The sequence below is a fragment of the Mauremys mutica genome, chromosome 11, assembly GCF_020497125.1.
Source record: "Mauremys mutica isolate MM-2020 ecotype Southern chromosome 11, ASM2049712v1, whole genome shotgun sequence".
NCBI lineage: Eukaryota > Metazoa > Chordata > Testudines > Geoemydidae > Mauremys > Mauremys mutica.
Window position 1 is genome coordinate 77,732,405 of NC_059082.1, and position 17,108 is coordinate 77,749,512.

The 17,108-nt window shown below is 41.4% G+C and overlaps 1 protein-coding gene across 2 annotated transcripts in view; it reads right to left on the reverse strand.

The window, feature by feature from the left end:
* Positions 1 to 1,024: 1,024 nt before the first annotated feature.
* The window catches only part of SMURF1 (SMAD specific E3 ubiquitin protein ligase 1), a 61,685-nt gene continuing 45,601 nt past the window's right edge, over positions 1,025 to 17,108 (reverse strand). Inside the window, exons 12-18 of one of the 2 annotated variants that reach the window (XM_044980322.1) lie at positions 16,546 to 16,660; positions 13,410 to 13,588; positions 12,439 to 12,576; positions 10,775 to 10,895; positions 8,079 to 8,280; positions 7,093 to 7,168; positions 1,025 to 5,794 (exon numbers count right to left, since the gene is read on the reverse strand). In XM_044980322.1, the coding sequence (XP_044836257.1) occupies positions 5,695 to 5,794; positions 7,093 to 7,168; positions 8,079 to 8,280; positions 10,775 to 10,895; positions 12,439 to 12,576; positions 13,410 to 13,588; positions 16,546 to 16,660 (931 nt within the window). In that variant the 3' untranslated portion in view covers positions 1,025 to 5,694. Of the gene's footprint in view, positions 5,795 to 7,092; positions 7,178 to 8,078; positions 8,281 to 10,774; positions 10,896 to 12,438; positions 12,577 to 13,409; positions 13,589 to 16,545; positions 16,661 to 17,108 lie in introns of both variants that reach the window. The other variant, XM_044980320.1, reaches the window with a different exon arrangement.

Below are 17,108 nucleotides of genomic sequence, written 5' to 3' on the forward strand. Positions count from 1 at the left end.
CGCAGAGGCAGCAGAGCCTCAGGTGGAGTTTAATTGTTAACAGAAACCGATCAGCATCAAGTTTATCAGTTAATCTTTTACATCCCTATTACAAATCAGCGATAATTCCACTAAGATTAAGGTTTAGGAATGAGAAAGTGTAAATTAACAGAAGGTAAAATGCATGGATTAAAGACGAGGTGGACTTTAAAGGGCGTTTTCTGTTTAGCTGCTCTGATTGGCTGAGTTTTCTGCAACTCAGCCATGTAACAGAGATTTCCATTTGATAGCTCTCAAAGCGCTTTTCAAAGGGCAGTATAATTATCTCCATTTTACGGATGGGGAAAATGAGAGAGGGAGGGGGTGTGGAATGAACTAAAGGGACAGGGAAGGGGGCAGCTGGGGATCATATTATAAGATACATTTGTAGAAATGATTTAAACAAGTTTACCAATCATCACCCATCCCACTGTTTGTACTTTGGGACTCTTCCCACCACCTTGTGTCTTGCCTTTTTAAACTACGCTCTTTGGGGCAGAGACTGTTTTCCCATGTGTTTGTACAGTGCCTAGCACACCACAGGCAGCATCATAAATACATAAACAAGTGAGGTCACTAATGGGCAGATCCTTCTTTTCACAGGATGCTGTTTCCACCAGACTTGTTGAAAGGTGGCCCAGGAAACGGAAAACATAACCCAAGAGATTTATTCCATCTGGACTTCCTGCATTTCTGTTTATAAGAAGGGGAGTTGTTAGCTGAACTATCCCTATATTTTCCATCAGCAGAAACGTAACATTTTTCTGTCTCTATCAAAAGTTCATAGAGTACGATATAGTCCTGTCATCTCAGTTGCTTTAAAGCAAAACATTTAAGACCCTCGCTTCAAAAAAGTATCAATTAACTGATGTAGACAGCCACCTATTTACAGTGTCAGGAGGGGGAAAAAAGAATTTCAAAATACTCTATGGGTTTGCATACCAAAAGAAGTCCATGGAGACCAGGAATTTTTTTTCCAAAGTATTTAATAAAGAAAACACAAGGTAGCACAAATGCTTGTCAGAGCAGTGAAGAATTGATGGCTGTTTCTGTTCCAAACCATCAGCAAAAGTGGTTAAATCCCTACTAGCTGGCTGAAAAAGGAAAAATTTGGATTAAGGCCACAATCATTCACTCATTACATGTAGATTCACTTCTTATACCATGAAACTGACTCAACAACGAACAGCAAAAACAGATGAATGATCCCAGTTTTATAACAATAGGCATGAAGATCAAACAAACCATAGCAAGAAAAGCTTTAGACAGGAAAGGCTATGCCACAAGACATGCCTCTGTATCAAGCCCAGAACTCCCATATCCACCTTGAAAATACAGCCAAGCAGTACTCTACATCACTTCTGTCAAATAAGTTTCTCATTGCCAAAGCAAAAACATTAGTAATATGAGACCACACTTGTCAGTTACTTTTACCCAAGTACCATTAAAATGGAATCTCTGTTTTTCTTGAGGGTAGAGATTTTGCAGACAGGAAGGAAGCTGCAGAAGGAGCAGCAAAAAAGTCATGACAAGCCAGCTGAAGGAGAGAAGCAAATTAGGGCTGGTAAAAATGTCCCAACAAACTGTACAGCTTAAAAGATAATGAATGCTACCTGGGGAAGATGATTTTCCTCTGAACAACCCATGTGTTCTCAGATAAATCTAATGGAGTTCTATGCTACCTTTCACAGCTTGTCTGCATTTAAATTTTATCAGAATTTTCATCACTGCTGGTCTAGTAAGAGTGCCCAGAAGACAATTAGACAATGCTGTGGTAAAAGTGTCTCGTCAGCACTAGAGCTTCCATCATTGCCAGTGCTGGATCAGTGCTTAACTAATGCTAGAAAACTTTTGTAAAAACTATTATAGATGCAGACTGTCAATCATGTCTTAGGTTCTACTGTAAGCTCTGCTAAATACTCAGTTCAGTGGCATTTCAATCCATTTCTTTATTGCCTTCCCTACTGTTCTACCATTCCCCAAATATGGGCTGACTGATATCACTCCCTTAGTCACAATCATCACTGCCTTATCCACAGTTTGATAAACACAATGGTAGATACCAAGAGTTTAAAGTTGTGAGTTTATTGCATATGTAACAAAAATGAACATGACCTCCTGGGTCCAGCCTACTATACAATCACTGTTTATTCCAGCTGGTTCCATAACCACATTAAATAGAACTAGTATTTCTTTAAATACTTTGATTTAGACATAAAATGAAACTTTAGTGTACAACTTTCACAAAATAAATCTGCAATAAAAACAGTGGGAAGAATAACAAGGATAGCAGCAATACTTAAACAAGACATTACAAAATAATAAATTAAAAATACATTATAAAGTGGTCAAGGAACAAAAATTAACAAATTAAAAACAGAATCACATATACTGTGTTTCTGGGAGCCTGCTGTGCTACACAGCACCGATCCTGGGCACTGGGTGCAGAGTGTGTGGTGGCGGGGGCATTACTTGTATGAAATCTGCTAGATTTCAAAACCACCTTCCTTGATTTGAACTAAAAATGTACAGCTGAGTAAGCTTTGATTTCACCATCTCAACCAACAAGCAGCCTTTTAAAGCAGGGCTCTGTCAAACATAATGCCCAAGTTAACTAACATTCATAAAGCAGCCTCATTTCTTCCCGATTTAAAACACAAGCAGAGTGGTGGTCTCCTACATCCCTGAGTGTATAGGATCGGCTGATAAGCAATATCAGGGCAAGTACTGAACATCTGTACCACTGGAGCAGTTTCTAAATTTGCTTTTGGAATAGGTACAAGAAAGAATTCAGAAGATGTAACTTGCACTTTCCTCAGGTCTGCTCCAAAATGTATTTGTGTACAAGGCAGATGGGTGACGGTGAAATGTGAACGGTAAACTTTTCTGTGTTATTCTTTGGGCAAGTCTGTAAACCACCAACCACTTCAAATACTGGAAGTTGTTCCAGAGAACACGTTCCATCTTCTTCATGCTGGCAGACCACAAGGGAAAGAACACGCTTTAAAATTCTGGGTGTCCGAGGTGACAAGAACAGACTCAGTAAAAACCTCAGTCAACCAATGACTACGTTCCCTCCAGCACCATCCCCTCTCAACTTTCTGCTCGTCTTTCACAATTTCTTGGCCATGAACCCAGATGTGAAACCAGAATAGTGAGAACCAAGCATTGTTTTAAACCCACACTTGCCTAGCTTGATTATTTTCTCCATCCAGACAGTTTTAAGGCCTGCCTCACACATTAATGTACACAATGATATAAAATTAATGCTCCATCATTACGGTCGTGGCACAAAATTGAAAAGACAACATAAAACGGGAGAGGTGGGAAAGCTGTTTCAAAGATTTATCCCTTAAGTAATTTAGAGGACAGTTCCCTCTCCCCACTGCTGCCAGCATGGAAAAGGGACATTAGCAAGGCTTTTAAATATACAAAAACAGACTTTACAAAACAGAAGTCCTTGCCTATTTTGTGCAACCAACGAAGTGTTGATCTAGAAGAGATGTACTATCAAATGCTGACTTGCAGTTCTCCGGACTGAGCCCCCTCCATCCTCACCTTGTTTGGTTTTAGAGAGCCAGCTGTGCTTTGTGTGAAGCTGGTGGGTTTTATTTATTTATTCTTAGCCCTTTCAGTGAAAAAACCACAACGTGAGACTGCATACAATGTTTTTGGGCAACCACCTGTTTTGGATTTTTCCTATCTGCCTATGGTATATTGCACATACAAAATGCACTGAAAGGTTAACTACATTCCATTGGCAGTGACTGATTTCATAGCCATTTTCAACAAGCCAGGACTAGTGGAATTACATTACCCAATGCAAGACTGCACAGATGTGCGGCTGCAGAAAGTTGCATTTTCCCCTCTACTGCAAGTGTCACACAATTTCTCCTTCCATGCCCAATAACCCATAATGCAGAAACTGGTCCTTAAGTGCCACTAGATTCTAAAAACGCTACGTACAACTGTCTGAACATGTCTCTCTTACAAAATCCTGCCATGTGAGCTTCTCTAGCCAAACTGTGCAAATCTCACAAAATTATACCATTTCATACTTGGAATGCAATTCTGACACTCCCAACATCAAATCACAAGAATTATGGTCAATGGAAAATAAAACAAAGGGGGAAGATTCTAGGATTTTTGACAAGTATATAACTTTTTGTCCTATCACAGTTTAAAGCTATTATCAAATTCAATTAAAAAAGACAAAATAGAAATATTCCAGTAGACATTTTCGAAGAACAATCTCTGACCCACAGCTGAATTCCAATGCACTATTCCATAAACATAACATCTGTTAAATGTTACAGTAATGAATCTCTCTAAAAATCAGGCTTGCCAAAGAAAATCCTATACAAAGCAAGTCTGCTTTACTTATGTTTAGACATGTTTGATGGCTAGCTTGCTCTTTATGAAGTCATGTTATTTTGTTAAAATACTGTCTTATCTTAGTGTGCAAATTGGAAGAAATGTTATTTGACCCAGGTACTTGATTTGCTGTTTCCCCTTGCACTGGGAATCCATTTTAGCAAATGAGTTAGAGTACCAACCTTTAACATTAGTTTCAGATAGTTGAAAAAAATGCCATATGTGGCACTCTGGAGTAATTTCCATCTCTATAGAACTTAAAAGATAAAACCTTCCAATAGCTTTACGTAAAGTTTAGACTTTATTCACTATATAGTTATCCTTTTACCTTCCCCTCAAAAACACCTTTCACAAGGCCTATGACTTAAGAACAGAACTTTGTTCCATTAGCTTAGCTTTTAGCAATTTCCTCATAAAATCTTTTAGAATTTCAGCTCACAAGTGTCTCTCAGATAAAACAGTGGCACAGAAATCACAGCTTTTTGGATTTATCTGATTTGAAAATTTTGTCTGTTTGCTTTCTCTTTACCAAGCTTCTTTGCAAAGTACTTAAATTTGGACAGACTATGGTAAGTGAATCTGCAGGAGAAATATTTTTCCCATGTGCAAAACAATTAAATTTCAACCAGGACATCCAAAAAGAAATAATATACACCAATTAAGCTGCCCTGGAATCCTTCATTTTTCTAGACATGAGCCACTACTTTTACTGAGAGCTTCCTGCTAAGGCAGAACTTCAGTTACATGTGCATATGGAGTTTTATTTTCTGCTAGAAATTTGTTTTGTTTAACAGGTGTTTAAAACGTGCAATTCTGAATTCCAGTGCCAGTCAGATATTCAATAGCTGCTGGACTCTATAAGAGGCTCAAGCTTGCTTTAAGACAAAATAGCCAGGTACTCCTACCAGTTGCAAGTCCTCAGCAAACCAAGCTCAGATACTCAACTACAGATTGATACTCCTATAAAAAGACCACAGGTCATTGACCCTATCACAATATGTGTTACAAGTCTAGCAGAATATCTGGTGTAATCAAAGCCAAATGCTGAACTTGGCTGCATTTCATTTTATGGGGATGGAAGAAGAGGGTGGGGATTATTGTAACAAAGGGGAGAAAATGGCTGGGAACCACCACCAAAAGCCCCCTCCCCCCCACCAACAAAGGAGGGGAAACAACCCCATCTCTCTAAGTTGTCTAGTGTTCCAATGCTTAAGACAGCTTAGCAGGAAGTTCACAGCAAGCTTCTTCTAGCTTTTGATCTGGTGGTCCATGAGCTAGTGTCTGTTTCCTTTGGTTGCCTCTTCACTCCACAGCAAATCCACATGTCTCTTCCACGGCTGTCAATAGCTTCTCATAAAGCTTCTCATATGACTCATAAGGCGGAATGTCAATCCGGTTAAAGCTAAAGATGATGAAAATAACAGTATGAACACTGCTGTATATGACCCAAAACATTTCACTTGAAAAAACCCATGTTTAAAGAACAGGAGTACTTGTGGCACCTTAGAGACTAACAAATGTATTTCAGCATGAGCTTTCGTGAGCTACAGTGAGCTGTAGCTCACGAAAGCTCATGCTGAAATAAATTTGTTAGTCTCTAAGGTGCCACAAGTACTCCTGTTCTCTTTACGGATACAGACTAACACGGCTGCTACTCTGAAACATGTTTAAAGATGTACTCTATAAAATGAACTGTGGTAGAAGTGAAAATTATTAGCTGTTTCGGTGATCAAATTAAACAAGATTAGGGTTAACTTAGCACCTTTTCCTATAGTTCATGAACCTGCACAGAGGAGCTGTGAACTGGGGGGAAAGGAATTTTGTTAGCATTTGAGCTAGTTTAACTTCACTGTTTCCTGTTACCCTTTACCTAGTTTTTAAAAAAATAAATATTGCCTCTAATATGGCTCCACTTTTTAAAATAAAAATTTAGCATTCACATGTGAAATGTTTGATAATTTTTTTTGCTTAATAATAAGGTATAATTCTAATGGTGGAATATTGAACTGAAAACACTTGCAACATGTAAAAGACACCAGGCTACAGTAACACTGGTTAGCGTCCAAAGCATTTTGAAGCATTGTTTTAGTCACTATAACACTAACTTTTTCCTCGCCTATTAATATATAATAGGGGAAGAAGTTACTGAATCCAAAGCATTTCCTGTATCGGACAATGCTCCTGCTTTCTGTGAGGCTGATGGTCCAATGGAACAGCAGACAGTAGTGTGCCTAATATGCAGGGCAGCACTGGGTGTGCACTTTGCCCCAAGTATGAGGCATATTAAGGACACAGTTAAGTGGTTAATTTACTCAAAGTGTTGCTTCAAAATAAGTTTTCCTACCTTTTGGTTCTGAATGCCAAAATATTTAGGGTACCTATTAAAATGGCTTCCTGTACATGAGCATGTGAGTAGGTCTATGCAAAAGCTAATCTCAGCTTCTCTTGAAGCTCAGTTCTGTATAACACGTATTAGGAGTGCCTTTTTTCTAATTTTATAGCTAAATGCACATGCAAGAACACCATTACTGTACTGCTGCACAAGGAATACATGGAATTATTGAATCATTGTCTTTGAAGATTATTTCTTGTAATGTGTATCCTTTTATCTGTGAAGGCTTGACTGGACAAATGGAGATAAATTAATATACTGTGCACCAATGCAAGAGGCAGCAGATTTTAATAACATCTTCATCTTACCAAGTGTGGGCTTTTGGAAGGTTGTCTGTATTTGCATCTATCAAATGGATGGTAAACAGCCTGGGTCCTGCAGCGCCTGTAGAACCTTACAGACAGACATTCTAGTTAATGCACTTCAGCAACAGTTATAATACATAATGAATTTGCCAAATACGGGGGGAGGGAGGTGGGAAGGAGGATTAATTCCAGTTTCAAGCAGGAATGTACCAGAAGTTAACTGTGCACACCAGTCAGTGCAGAGTTAGCCCAGGCGTTTTGGGGAGGTAGCTGGAGTTGTTAATAACAAAGATATCACCCAACAGAGCCCTCAGAAAACATGGGTTTTTACTTAAATAAGAGCTTCCCCGTTCTCAAAATAGGAGAAGTGTTAAGGCAAGCAGCACTTGGAGATGCACACACACACTATGGCTGCAAGGCTCCATTTATTCTCAGCCAACATGCATCTGTAATGGGTCCATTCATAATGTGCTTAAGACACTGAAATTTTGTTGCCAGAAAGAGAAAATTTCCGGAAATACATTCAAAGTCTAATAAAAAATACTTATAGCAAATGTATTGAGTCAGGGTATAAAATCTTCATTTAAGAAACAGTCTAAGTAGTTCATGTGCATCAGGGACCCAATTAGATTTGTAAATTTCATGCACTTAAATATACAGTCATTGTATATACAATGATTTTAACTACACCCATCTAGACAATAGTCTTCTCAGAGCCTGGCACATACTAGTGATGACGCCAACTGAACTGCTACCTGATAACAAGAATACAGACTTAGCAGTTGCCAGTAGTGATATCCATTGACAATGTGTTCATTACTGGCAGAGGTGTTGACAAATGAACTTCAATTCAAGGGCAGGGTTTCAGTAATTAGATTACTAAATTCTACTGCCACATACTGACATGCTATTATTATAGTGCAGTGAATATGGAACAACTTTTACTGCCTTCTCCGACTACGCATTAACTCAGACTCCACATCAGTCACCTTGCAAAGCCTTGAAACCTTGAAGAGGGACACGTGTGGACCCAGTCACAAACTGTAACAGCCTCGCCCTTCTTTCCTCATCAAACATTTCCACGGCTTGCCAGAACCACTTTACGATATTGCTATCTGCCATGCAGTGCTTTAGACGTGTGTTTGACTTCCAGTCATTCAGGTCTATCTTATCCAGGCCTCCTATTATTAGCTGTTAAATAATTTTAAAAACACTTTAAAGCAACAAGCACTGAAATGACATCTTACATTTTTATTCCCCCAACATGCTTTACAAACTGTAATATACTGCACATACACAAATCATTTTACCCACAATGAAAAACTTTTCTGTATATAGTAATGCTACTAAACAGCTCAGGACAGGAGGTGAATACTCTCTCCAATTGAAATGGCAAGTGGATTTTAGGTAGGCAAATGCAATTACCTAAACTGGGTTTTGCAGAAGAAACCAAAGCCAACCTCTACTTTAATTATCACTAGTTTTGTTTGTTTGTTTTTTTAACATGTAACCTGAAAAGCATAGTGTGATTCCTTACACTATACCAGATCTTCAGACTTAGACAAAAGAGTGTCACCTACTGAATCATACACACCACTTTTCACAGCTCTGCACTTTATCTGGAGGTCTTCCATCCCACTAATGACTACAGCCAAACCCTGCTTAATTTGCGAGATCTTACTAGATCACTGCCAACTGTGCCATGGCATATATATCTATACAATATTCTGTTTATCATCTCTAATACAGACTACAAAACAAATTCCTTAGATCTCTTCCATAAGTGAAAATGGAATCAGGGCCGCCCAGAGTGGGGGGGAAAGAGGGGCAATTTGCCCCAGGCCCCGGGCCCAGCAGGGGCCCCCACGAGAGTTTTTCGGGGCCCCTGGAGCGGGGTCCCTCACTCGCTCCGGGGGGCCTGGGCCCCCGGAGCTTCTTAGCTCCCAGTCTTCGCCTGCGGGGGGGTCCTTCCGCTCCGGGGCGGAAGGACCCCCCCCACCGGCGAATTACCGCCGAAGCGGGACCCGCTGCCGAAGTTCAGCTCGGTCTTCGGCGGTAATTCGGCGGCGGGGGGCCCTTCCGTTCCGGGACCCGCCGCCTAAGTGCCCTGAAGACCCGCGGCGGGGCCCCCTGCCACCGAATTACCGCCGAAGACTGGGCTGCACTTCGGCGGCGGGTCCCGCTTCGGCGGTAATTCGCCGGCAGGGGGGCCCCCACCGCGGGTCTTCAGGACACTTTGGCGGCGGGTCCCGGAACGGAAGGGGCCCCCCGCCGCCGAAGACCCCAGGCCCCCGGAATTCTCTGGGCGGCCCTGAATGGAATGCTGAGTAGTGGGAAGAAGTCATGATAGGCCAAGGTCCCAACCAGCTGGAATGGCGATAAGGAAGTGGGGACACAAGATCCAATTGCTTAAAATGAATGATATAGTCCAGGGATCGGCAACCTTTGGCACGCGGCTCATCAGGGAAAGCCACTAGCAGGCCAGTACGGTTTGTTTACCTGCAGCGTCGGCAGGTTTGGCCAATCGCAGCTCCCACTGGCCACGGTTCACCGTTCCAGGCCAATAGGGGCTGCGGGAAGCAGTGTGGGCCAAGGGATGTACTGTCCACTGCTTCCCGCAGCCCCCATTGGCCTGGAACGGCGACCCATGACCAGTGGGAGCTGCGATCGGCCAAACCTGTCGACGCAGCCGGTAAACAAACCGCCCCAGCCCGTCAGCAGATTTCCGTGACAGGCCGCGTGCTAAAGGTTGCCGATCCCTGATATAGTATATTCCAAAGGTACTCAAACTGTTTCAGGTGGTGGACCACATTTTAAAAGAGTATTGTCTCATGGATCTGTCTTGTGCCATGATATGTAGACCCCCTTCCCTCTCACTCCCACTCATTTAACACTGTGGCAATGGCAACATTGGTTTACATGGAAAATATCACAAAGTTTTTAATGCATTTTTTTATTTGCCTTTCAAGGCAATTTAGAAGACTGAAACAAGAAATAGCCTTATGTGACTAGCTGGCATGCCACAAATTGCTAGCAAGTGCTTCCAGGACCACCAATGGTCCACAAGCTACAAGTTGAGAACATCTGCTTTACTATTAAGGGAGCAAACCACTTGCACTGAAGGAACAGAAAACAGAAATAAATCAATGTGATACAAAGAAAAAAATACCATTTTAAGTGGCTGCATTTTGAAATTCAGGTTTAAAGTTACAGGCCCAGGTCTTTTCTGTATATTCTATACTTAAATTTTCTGCTTTCATTTTAAAGTGCTCTAATCTTTGCTCTACGTAGTATCAATAAATGACCTGGATTGTAAACTATTACAGAAGACAAGCTATTCTGAGGAGACTAACAAGCTAGGATCTGTCACTCTTTGTGCGATCTGCAATATAGAATCAGTCTTATTGTTAAACAAAACTGTCGACGTCCAGCATTAGCCCTTGTTTAGACAACATGTATTTTTACCATCTTCCATTTTAGACAGCCCTAGCAGTAATGCTAGTATCTTACACGTACAAAAAAGCCAGAACAAACTAGCAACTGTGATTAAAATGACACAGCTTTCTGGTACTGTTCATTATAATTGAAAAGGGCAAAACTATTCTTACATTAATACTCTAAACATTTTCTCACGCGTCATCCTGATCACAAAATAAAGTCATTCCGAATTAATAAACACGTGTACCTCAAGCTCCTTCTGGTCAAAAGGCTTTAGTAAGTGTTGAGGAATAAGTTCATTAAAGCCTTTTTGTAGAGCCAGAAACTGTGCCTCAATTCCTCTCATAAATCGCCAGTTTACATACAACCTGGGAGAGAAAAAGCCCAAAACGGAAAGTTAGGAGCAATATGCTGGATAGAACTGGGCTTTTTTATATAAGAGTGGGAAAGTTTGGTCAAAGACCTATTATGGTCTGGACAGACACACTGTGTTTATGGAAAACACTTTTTTGGTCCATTTTCCTTCTGGAATTACCAGTTCCATATCAACTCAAAGAAAACAAGAACTAACTTTTATAAAGCTCAGTTTATTTCTCCTAGCTCTTATGGCACATATACAAATTACATTGGTATGCCAGGAAGGTATATAAAGATGAAGAATTCATACAAAATCAGGCCAGAAAAGTCAGCACTAACTAGCTACTGTGAATAGGTCACTAGATCTTGTTTGTATCATTCATTACATCTCCCATCAGTTCAGAGCATTTGTATTCCCAGCCTAAGGGAAAGCAGTAAATTAATGTTTGAAATGCATCAAAATAAGTATTATTCTATACTTGGGTGTTGCAGATTTTCTGAAAAAAAATCTTAAAGTTCTGCCCTCAATCATCAGTCTCCCTTCAAATACTTATCACCACTTTTAGGCATGTTTGCTTAAAGCCAGCTCAGAAGTCTAATCCCAAAATGATTTTAGTCATGTTTTTCAATGTCATCAGTAAGAAGACGGAAGTCAAGTGAAAGCAGCAATGAATTAATATGTATGATAATAAACAACTAAGGGAGAAATATGAACCTACTCTCTACATTGGATACAGGTGTGATCTTGAATTCTCTTTGGATTTTTTCCTAAAAAGAGATGACCTAGCTCAAACACAAGTTATTGGACACCATCCAGGAATTACTGGATGAAATTCTATGTACTGTGCAATGCTACAGATCAGACTAGATGATGGGTTCTCAATCAGGGGGTCATGACCACCCTACCCTTCCTATATTGCTAAATAGAAGGTGGGCCTGGTATGGAAAAGGTTTAGAACCACTGGCTAGAGAGTCATATTAGTCCCCTCCTGGCCTTCAAATCCATAAATCTATATACCTTATAAATCCTGCAGCAAAAATGTCCCCAAATCTAAGATACTTAGACCTATTTATTCTTCAGAATAGACTGATTTAGTGCCAGCAGAAACTGCTGCCATGCAGAGAACCACAACTCAGAACAGAACTTGGTCCTTAAGCCCCTGCAAAGCCATTGGAGTGAAGTGCCAAGGAATTATTTTCTAATAATTTGCTCTGACTGATTGAAGGAACACTGTTTACTTGCTCAGAGAAAGGTCTTCATTCCTCCCTAGACAAAGGAAGAGTCATTCTAATGGACACAAGTGGTTGTGATGGGCTGGAAATGGGAACTTTGGGAAATCCTTTGCTTTCCTGAATGTGCTTTCTCTCTGAGAATCTCTTTTCCTCAAGTCCTAAACAAAACATACACTTGTTCACTAAAAACAATTTTCAGATCTCCCTCTAACTGTGCACTCTTCATTACTTCACTTTTCAGATCCTAAGAATTGAATAAAGAACTCATCTTCTCCAACCCCTTCCCGTTATGGTTGGGGCAGCTGATTCTTCTCATGGTACCTGACATATTCTTTCTTGTTCTCTTCTGTAACAGGAACATTTCTGCCATTTGGTTTGAGCTCATGCTGCAGAATCCGCCCAAAAGCATTGTGTTCCACACAGAAAGTATGGTCCAACACTGGGGTGATGTCATTTTCTCTGTCAATTAAAAGGAAAAGGATAAAACTGACTTTTTCCAATCTGTTGATGCATACAGACCAGTTATTTATTGAACACTTAAGGAAGTTAATCTGTGGAGTGAAGGGTCTATCTGCCATCTTTCACAAGCCCTACATTTACTGTTTCCTATGTTACCTCTCTCATGTATAGCCTTGTGGGTTTCAGAAGCCCAACCTATGTGTTAGTTTCCCTTGTCTCTATCACACTGGCACACCCTGCTAGTAAACAGACAGTTAATTTGTTAAATTTAAAATAAAATTAACTGATTTGTTGCCATATTTCAACACAAAGTATTAGGGAGATGATGTAATTTTCTGAACTGCTGGTGAATTGACAATGAATTAGAACACAAAAGGAGAAGCTGCATTGATAATTATTGGCCTTATGACCAATGAAACACTGAAGGAATTTCAAATATATCTGACTAAATCTAAGAGGATGTGAATATAAAAGACAATTTCTTATATATATCTAAAACAGTAGAACCAAGGGCACGCTCCCCCACTGGTTGTTTCCCAAGCAATCATACACAGAATTAGATTATGATATAAATAATTTCTGCAACTAAACAGACAACTAAGGACAAGGTTTGATTTCACTGAGGATCCAGCAAGAGCTGAGTGGTGTTTGTGTAAGAGCTCTCCTTCCCAAGTACCTTCAATTCTTGGATGGGGAGCAGAGGCCACGAAATTGTGTGTTTTTGCAAACCTGCTTCACTGTGAAGGCTCTCTTTCAATGTGATATCTGACTACCTCTGAGGTCTAGTGCTCGGTCTTCTACAGTTAAGTACTTGGTAAATGAATAGTACTTACAAAATCCAAACTAAACTCTTGTGCAGTTCTGGGTCAACAGATTCCAGATCAGATAGCTGAATGGGTTTCCCCAGCAGCTGTTTGTAGAAGGGAACTGTGAAACCCCCATTGATGTAGTGTCCATGGAACACAGCTAAACCCATTATCCGACCAACAAAATGGAAATATGACAAGTGATCCTGCAGGGGACACAGAAGAAAGAATAAATAATTAGAAAAGCAGTTCAATGCTGACACCTTGTGGCTATATTTATGCCAGTAGCAATGACTTAGTATCCAAGGATTTGCAATCTGCTGGGCACTACGGTATGTCTATACAACTATGTAAGCCTGGGCTCACTCAGGTTTGAGCCCATATCCCCTTCTGTCTACACACAACTCTCTCAGACTCTGGCTCAGACCTAAAGTCCTAGGTTCCTGCAGTAATGGAGGGTTCAAACCCTTCTGCTTTGCAGTGTAGATGCAGCCTCTCGACTGAAGTCCTAGAAGTCCACCAAAAGTATCCCATAATCCTATGAGTCACCTTCCTTTGTCCTCTCTATCCCAAGAACCGCCAGCTGACTGCAGGAAAATTGAAGCATCTACCCCTCTCCCACTTGCTGTAGTACAGAAGCTTGGTGAGTCAGTGAGCTGCAAACACACCATCAGAAAGCCTTCTGTGTTTGCAATGGAGACTGAACAGAAAAAGTGAGTGAGGCCAGCGAAATGAAACTGCTGCTGAAACTGGGCCCAGAGGAGGCTTTGCTGCAGGAGCAGCACAACCTGGGGCCATACTTGGAGGAGCTTTTTGATGCCCCAGCCTCACCCCGAGGAACAGCCCATTCTCTCAAAGCCAGCAATTATTTCAGGAATATCTATTATGCACAACATGCTGGAGTAAACCACACACCTGATTGCCTCAGAAATCTCTGCCACCACTTTACTCACAGTTGATTTTTCCAACACCAAACTGGTTGGCAAAGAGTCCGTAGCAGTCTGGGGTAGCCAGCCTCCAGATTGTTATAGCAAACTGCTTCTGGACCAGCATGGCTGTCCTCATGTGTGTGGCTTGATGCTGGGGGTGGGGTGGGGGCAGGGCAAGCTGCTCACAAAGCTCCAGAAATGTAGCTTTTCTCCATGTGAAAATTCTGAACCCAGTGCTGGTCATCCCCTGTCCGCATGATGATGTGGTCCCACCAATCTACGCTTGTGGCTCTGCTCCAGAAGAGCTTATCTACATAGGGGGCATCAGCAGATGTTCTGAATGTCATGTGCAGCATCAGCCTCTAAGTCTACCATGTTTGTGTTCTCCTTTTCTTCTTCCTCCGCCTCCATCATAAGCTCTATCAGGTGCCTTTGGTGGGCCAGAAAACACCACTGAAATGTCCACCAGCATCTCACAGAAGCTCTGCCTGTTTCCTGACACTGGAGTGAAAGCACGAGCAAGAGAAGTGCTGCCTCCATGTTGCTGATTCTGATAGCTGGGAGCACACAGACCAAAGCAGTTTCTCCTCCCTTGATGTTCACACCTCAACTGCTAGAAGAGGGCCTCATCCTCCCTGATTGAACTAACCTCGTTATCTCCAGCCTGATTCTTGCTTGCATATATATACCTGCCTCTGGAAATTTCCACTACATGCATCCGACGAAGTGGGTATTCACCCACGAAAGCTCATGCTCCAATACATCTGTTAGTCTATAAGATGTCACAGGACTCTTTGCTGCTTTTAATGAATTAACTGGGTCAATTTAATTTGGAAGGGTCTCCACACACCATCTGAAGGGTTCAACACCAAAAAAGGAAATGCAAGAATATGAACCCAAAGAAACCCTTTAGAAATACGAGCAGCAGAGAAAATCCAAACAAATTAAATGCTTGTCAAGTAGAATATCAGCTGTACCCCTAACTCTTATTGATAATTTCTTCTGTTGGAAGTTGGCAAATAGCTCATTTCATCCAGTTCTAGACCATCCACATGTTGCTTATGCTTGCAGGTTTGCCTCAGTTTTTAAGGAGTAGGCTTTTTCAACCTGAGGCCAAATTTCTTCCAATACATTCTCTTGCACAGTGCCACCTATAACTTGTCAACACTGGGATTTTAGTCACTGATTTAAGTGCATGAGGTGTAAATCATGCCTACACTAGGGGTCTGCATCAGTGCAGCAACATCATCTAAAAATCACAAAATACACAAGGGTTTACTCTAGATTCATAGATTATAATGCCAGAAGGGACCAGGGGTTCTCAGGACAAATTATTCAATGGCCTCAGAGTGAGGCCACCAACTCTTGATGGTGGTCACTCTCGCACTTTTTCCTAAAATACTTAATTAGCTTTAGGAAAAAAAATGCAAATATACACGTGCAGATAATTGTAATTTATTTATTGCTAGCTAGCAAGTCTGTTGCGAAAAGGGGTATTAACAAACGTACAAGTATCACTTTTCACAGCAGACTTACTCAACCCCGGAAAGCCTGGGGACAAATTAAGCCATGGGGGCGGGGGTTGGCAGCTGGGGCCAGGGGAGATGAGGGTGGGTGGGTGAATGGGGAAGGCAGCGGGGGGCTGGAACCTAAAGGCTGGTGGACAGGGTCTAGGGATGGAGACCAAACCCCTGCGGCCAGAGCCTGGTGCCTACAGCCGTGCAGCCGTAGCCCAGGGCTGGAGACTAAAGCCCCACAGCCAGAGCCTGCCACCCCAAGGCTGAAGCCCAAAGCCTGCGCCCCACCACCCCTGGTAAGATGGGGACCTCATCAGCTGCCTGCTCCTCCACCATTGTGCCCTAGCTGTCTCCGGAGGGGGACAGGGTCCAACCCTTGCTTGCAGCCCCAGCAGTCAACACCAAGGCAGTGCATTCAGGAGCAATGGGGGGGGGGGGGGGAGTAGCTGCACCCATGCATATGGTCTCAAAGGACCAGGTGTTTAATAGTACCAAAGAATCTCACATGACAGCACACAGCAGTGCTGACATACCATAAACCACACACTACTTCTGGTACATCAGTCTAAAACTCACTATTACATTAGTTTACATCCCATCACAAAGCTCTATTGTTTACCCTCTTAAGATTGGACAATGATTAACAGAAGTAGAAGTGTGATTGAGCTCCCATTGAAGTTTAACATATATTATTATTGCTCTAATGTTAATACTTACAGGATTGATAGAAGAGTCTGGATTGATTTGCAGCATGTAAATATTGTCAGTAGAGTACTGGAAGAGTCCATAATAGGGGTTCAACATTTCATGGCACAGTAAATACAACCACTCTCTGCCAAACAAAGCAGGATTTTAGTGAAAGTTTCACTGAGATTTCAAACATTTATTATATCTCTGTCAAACAGTCTTGAATGATTTATTTTCAATTTTCTATCAGAAATCTGGTAATCTATATTGCCTAGGGTGGAGGACTATAAAGCTTCCTCTAGGAAGCCGAGAAAAGTCTGGCTCATTCACATACAGATTTTGATTTTACTTTAGAAGTATTGTCAAGCATTAGCATTAGCATTAATTAAAACAAAAAAAAAAAGGGAAAAAACAGACACGAGTAAGCAATTAGGGTAATGTAATCGTAACTCATACTCTTCACCTGAGCCACGGGACTGAGTGTAATAAAAGGAAAACAAATTGCTGGGTCATTTAATCAATGGAGACCTCCTAACATGAGGCACTCATAATATTTCCAGATTTGTGTAACTTTTGGTGCAGAGCTAGCTATC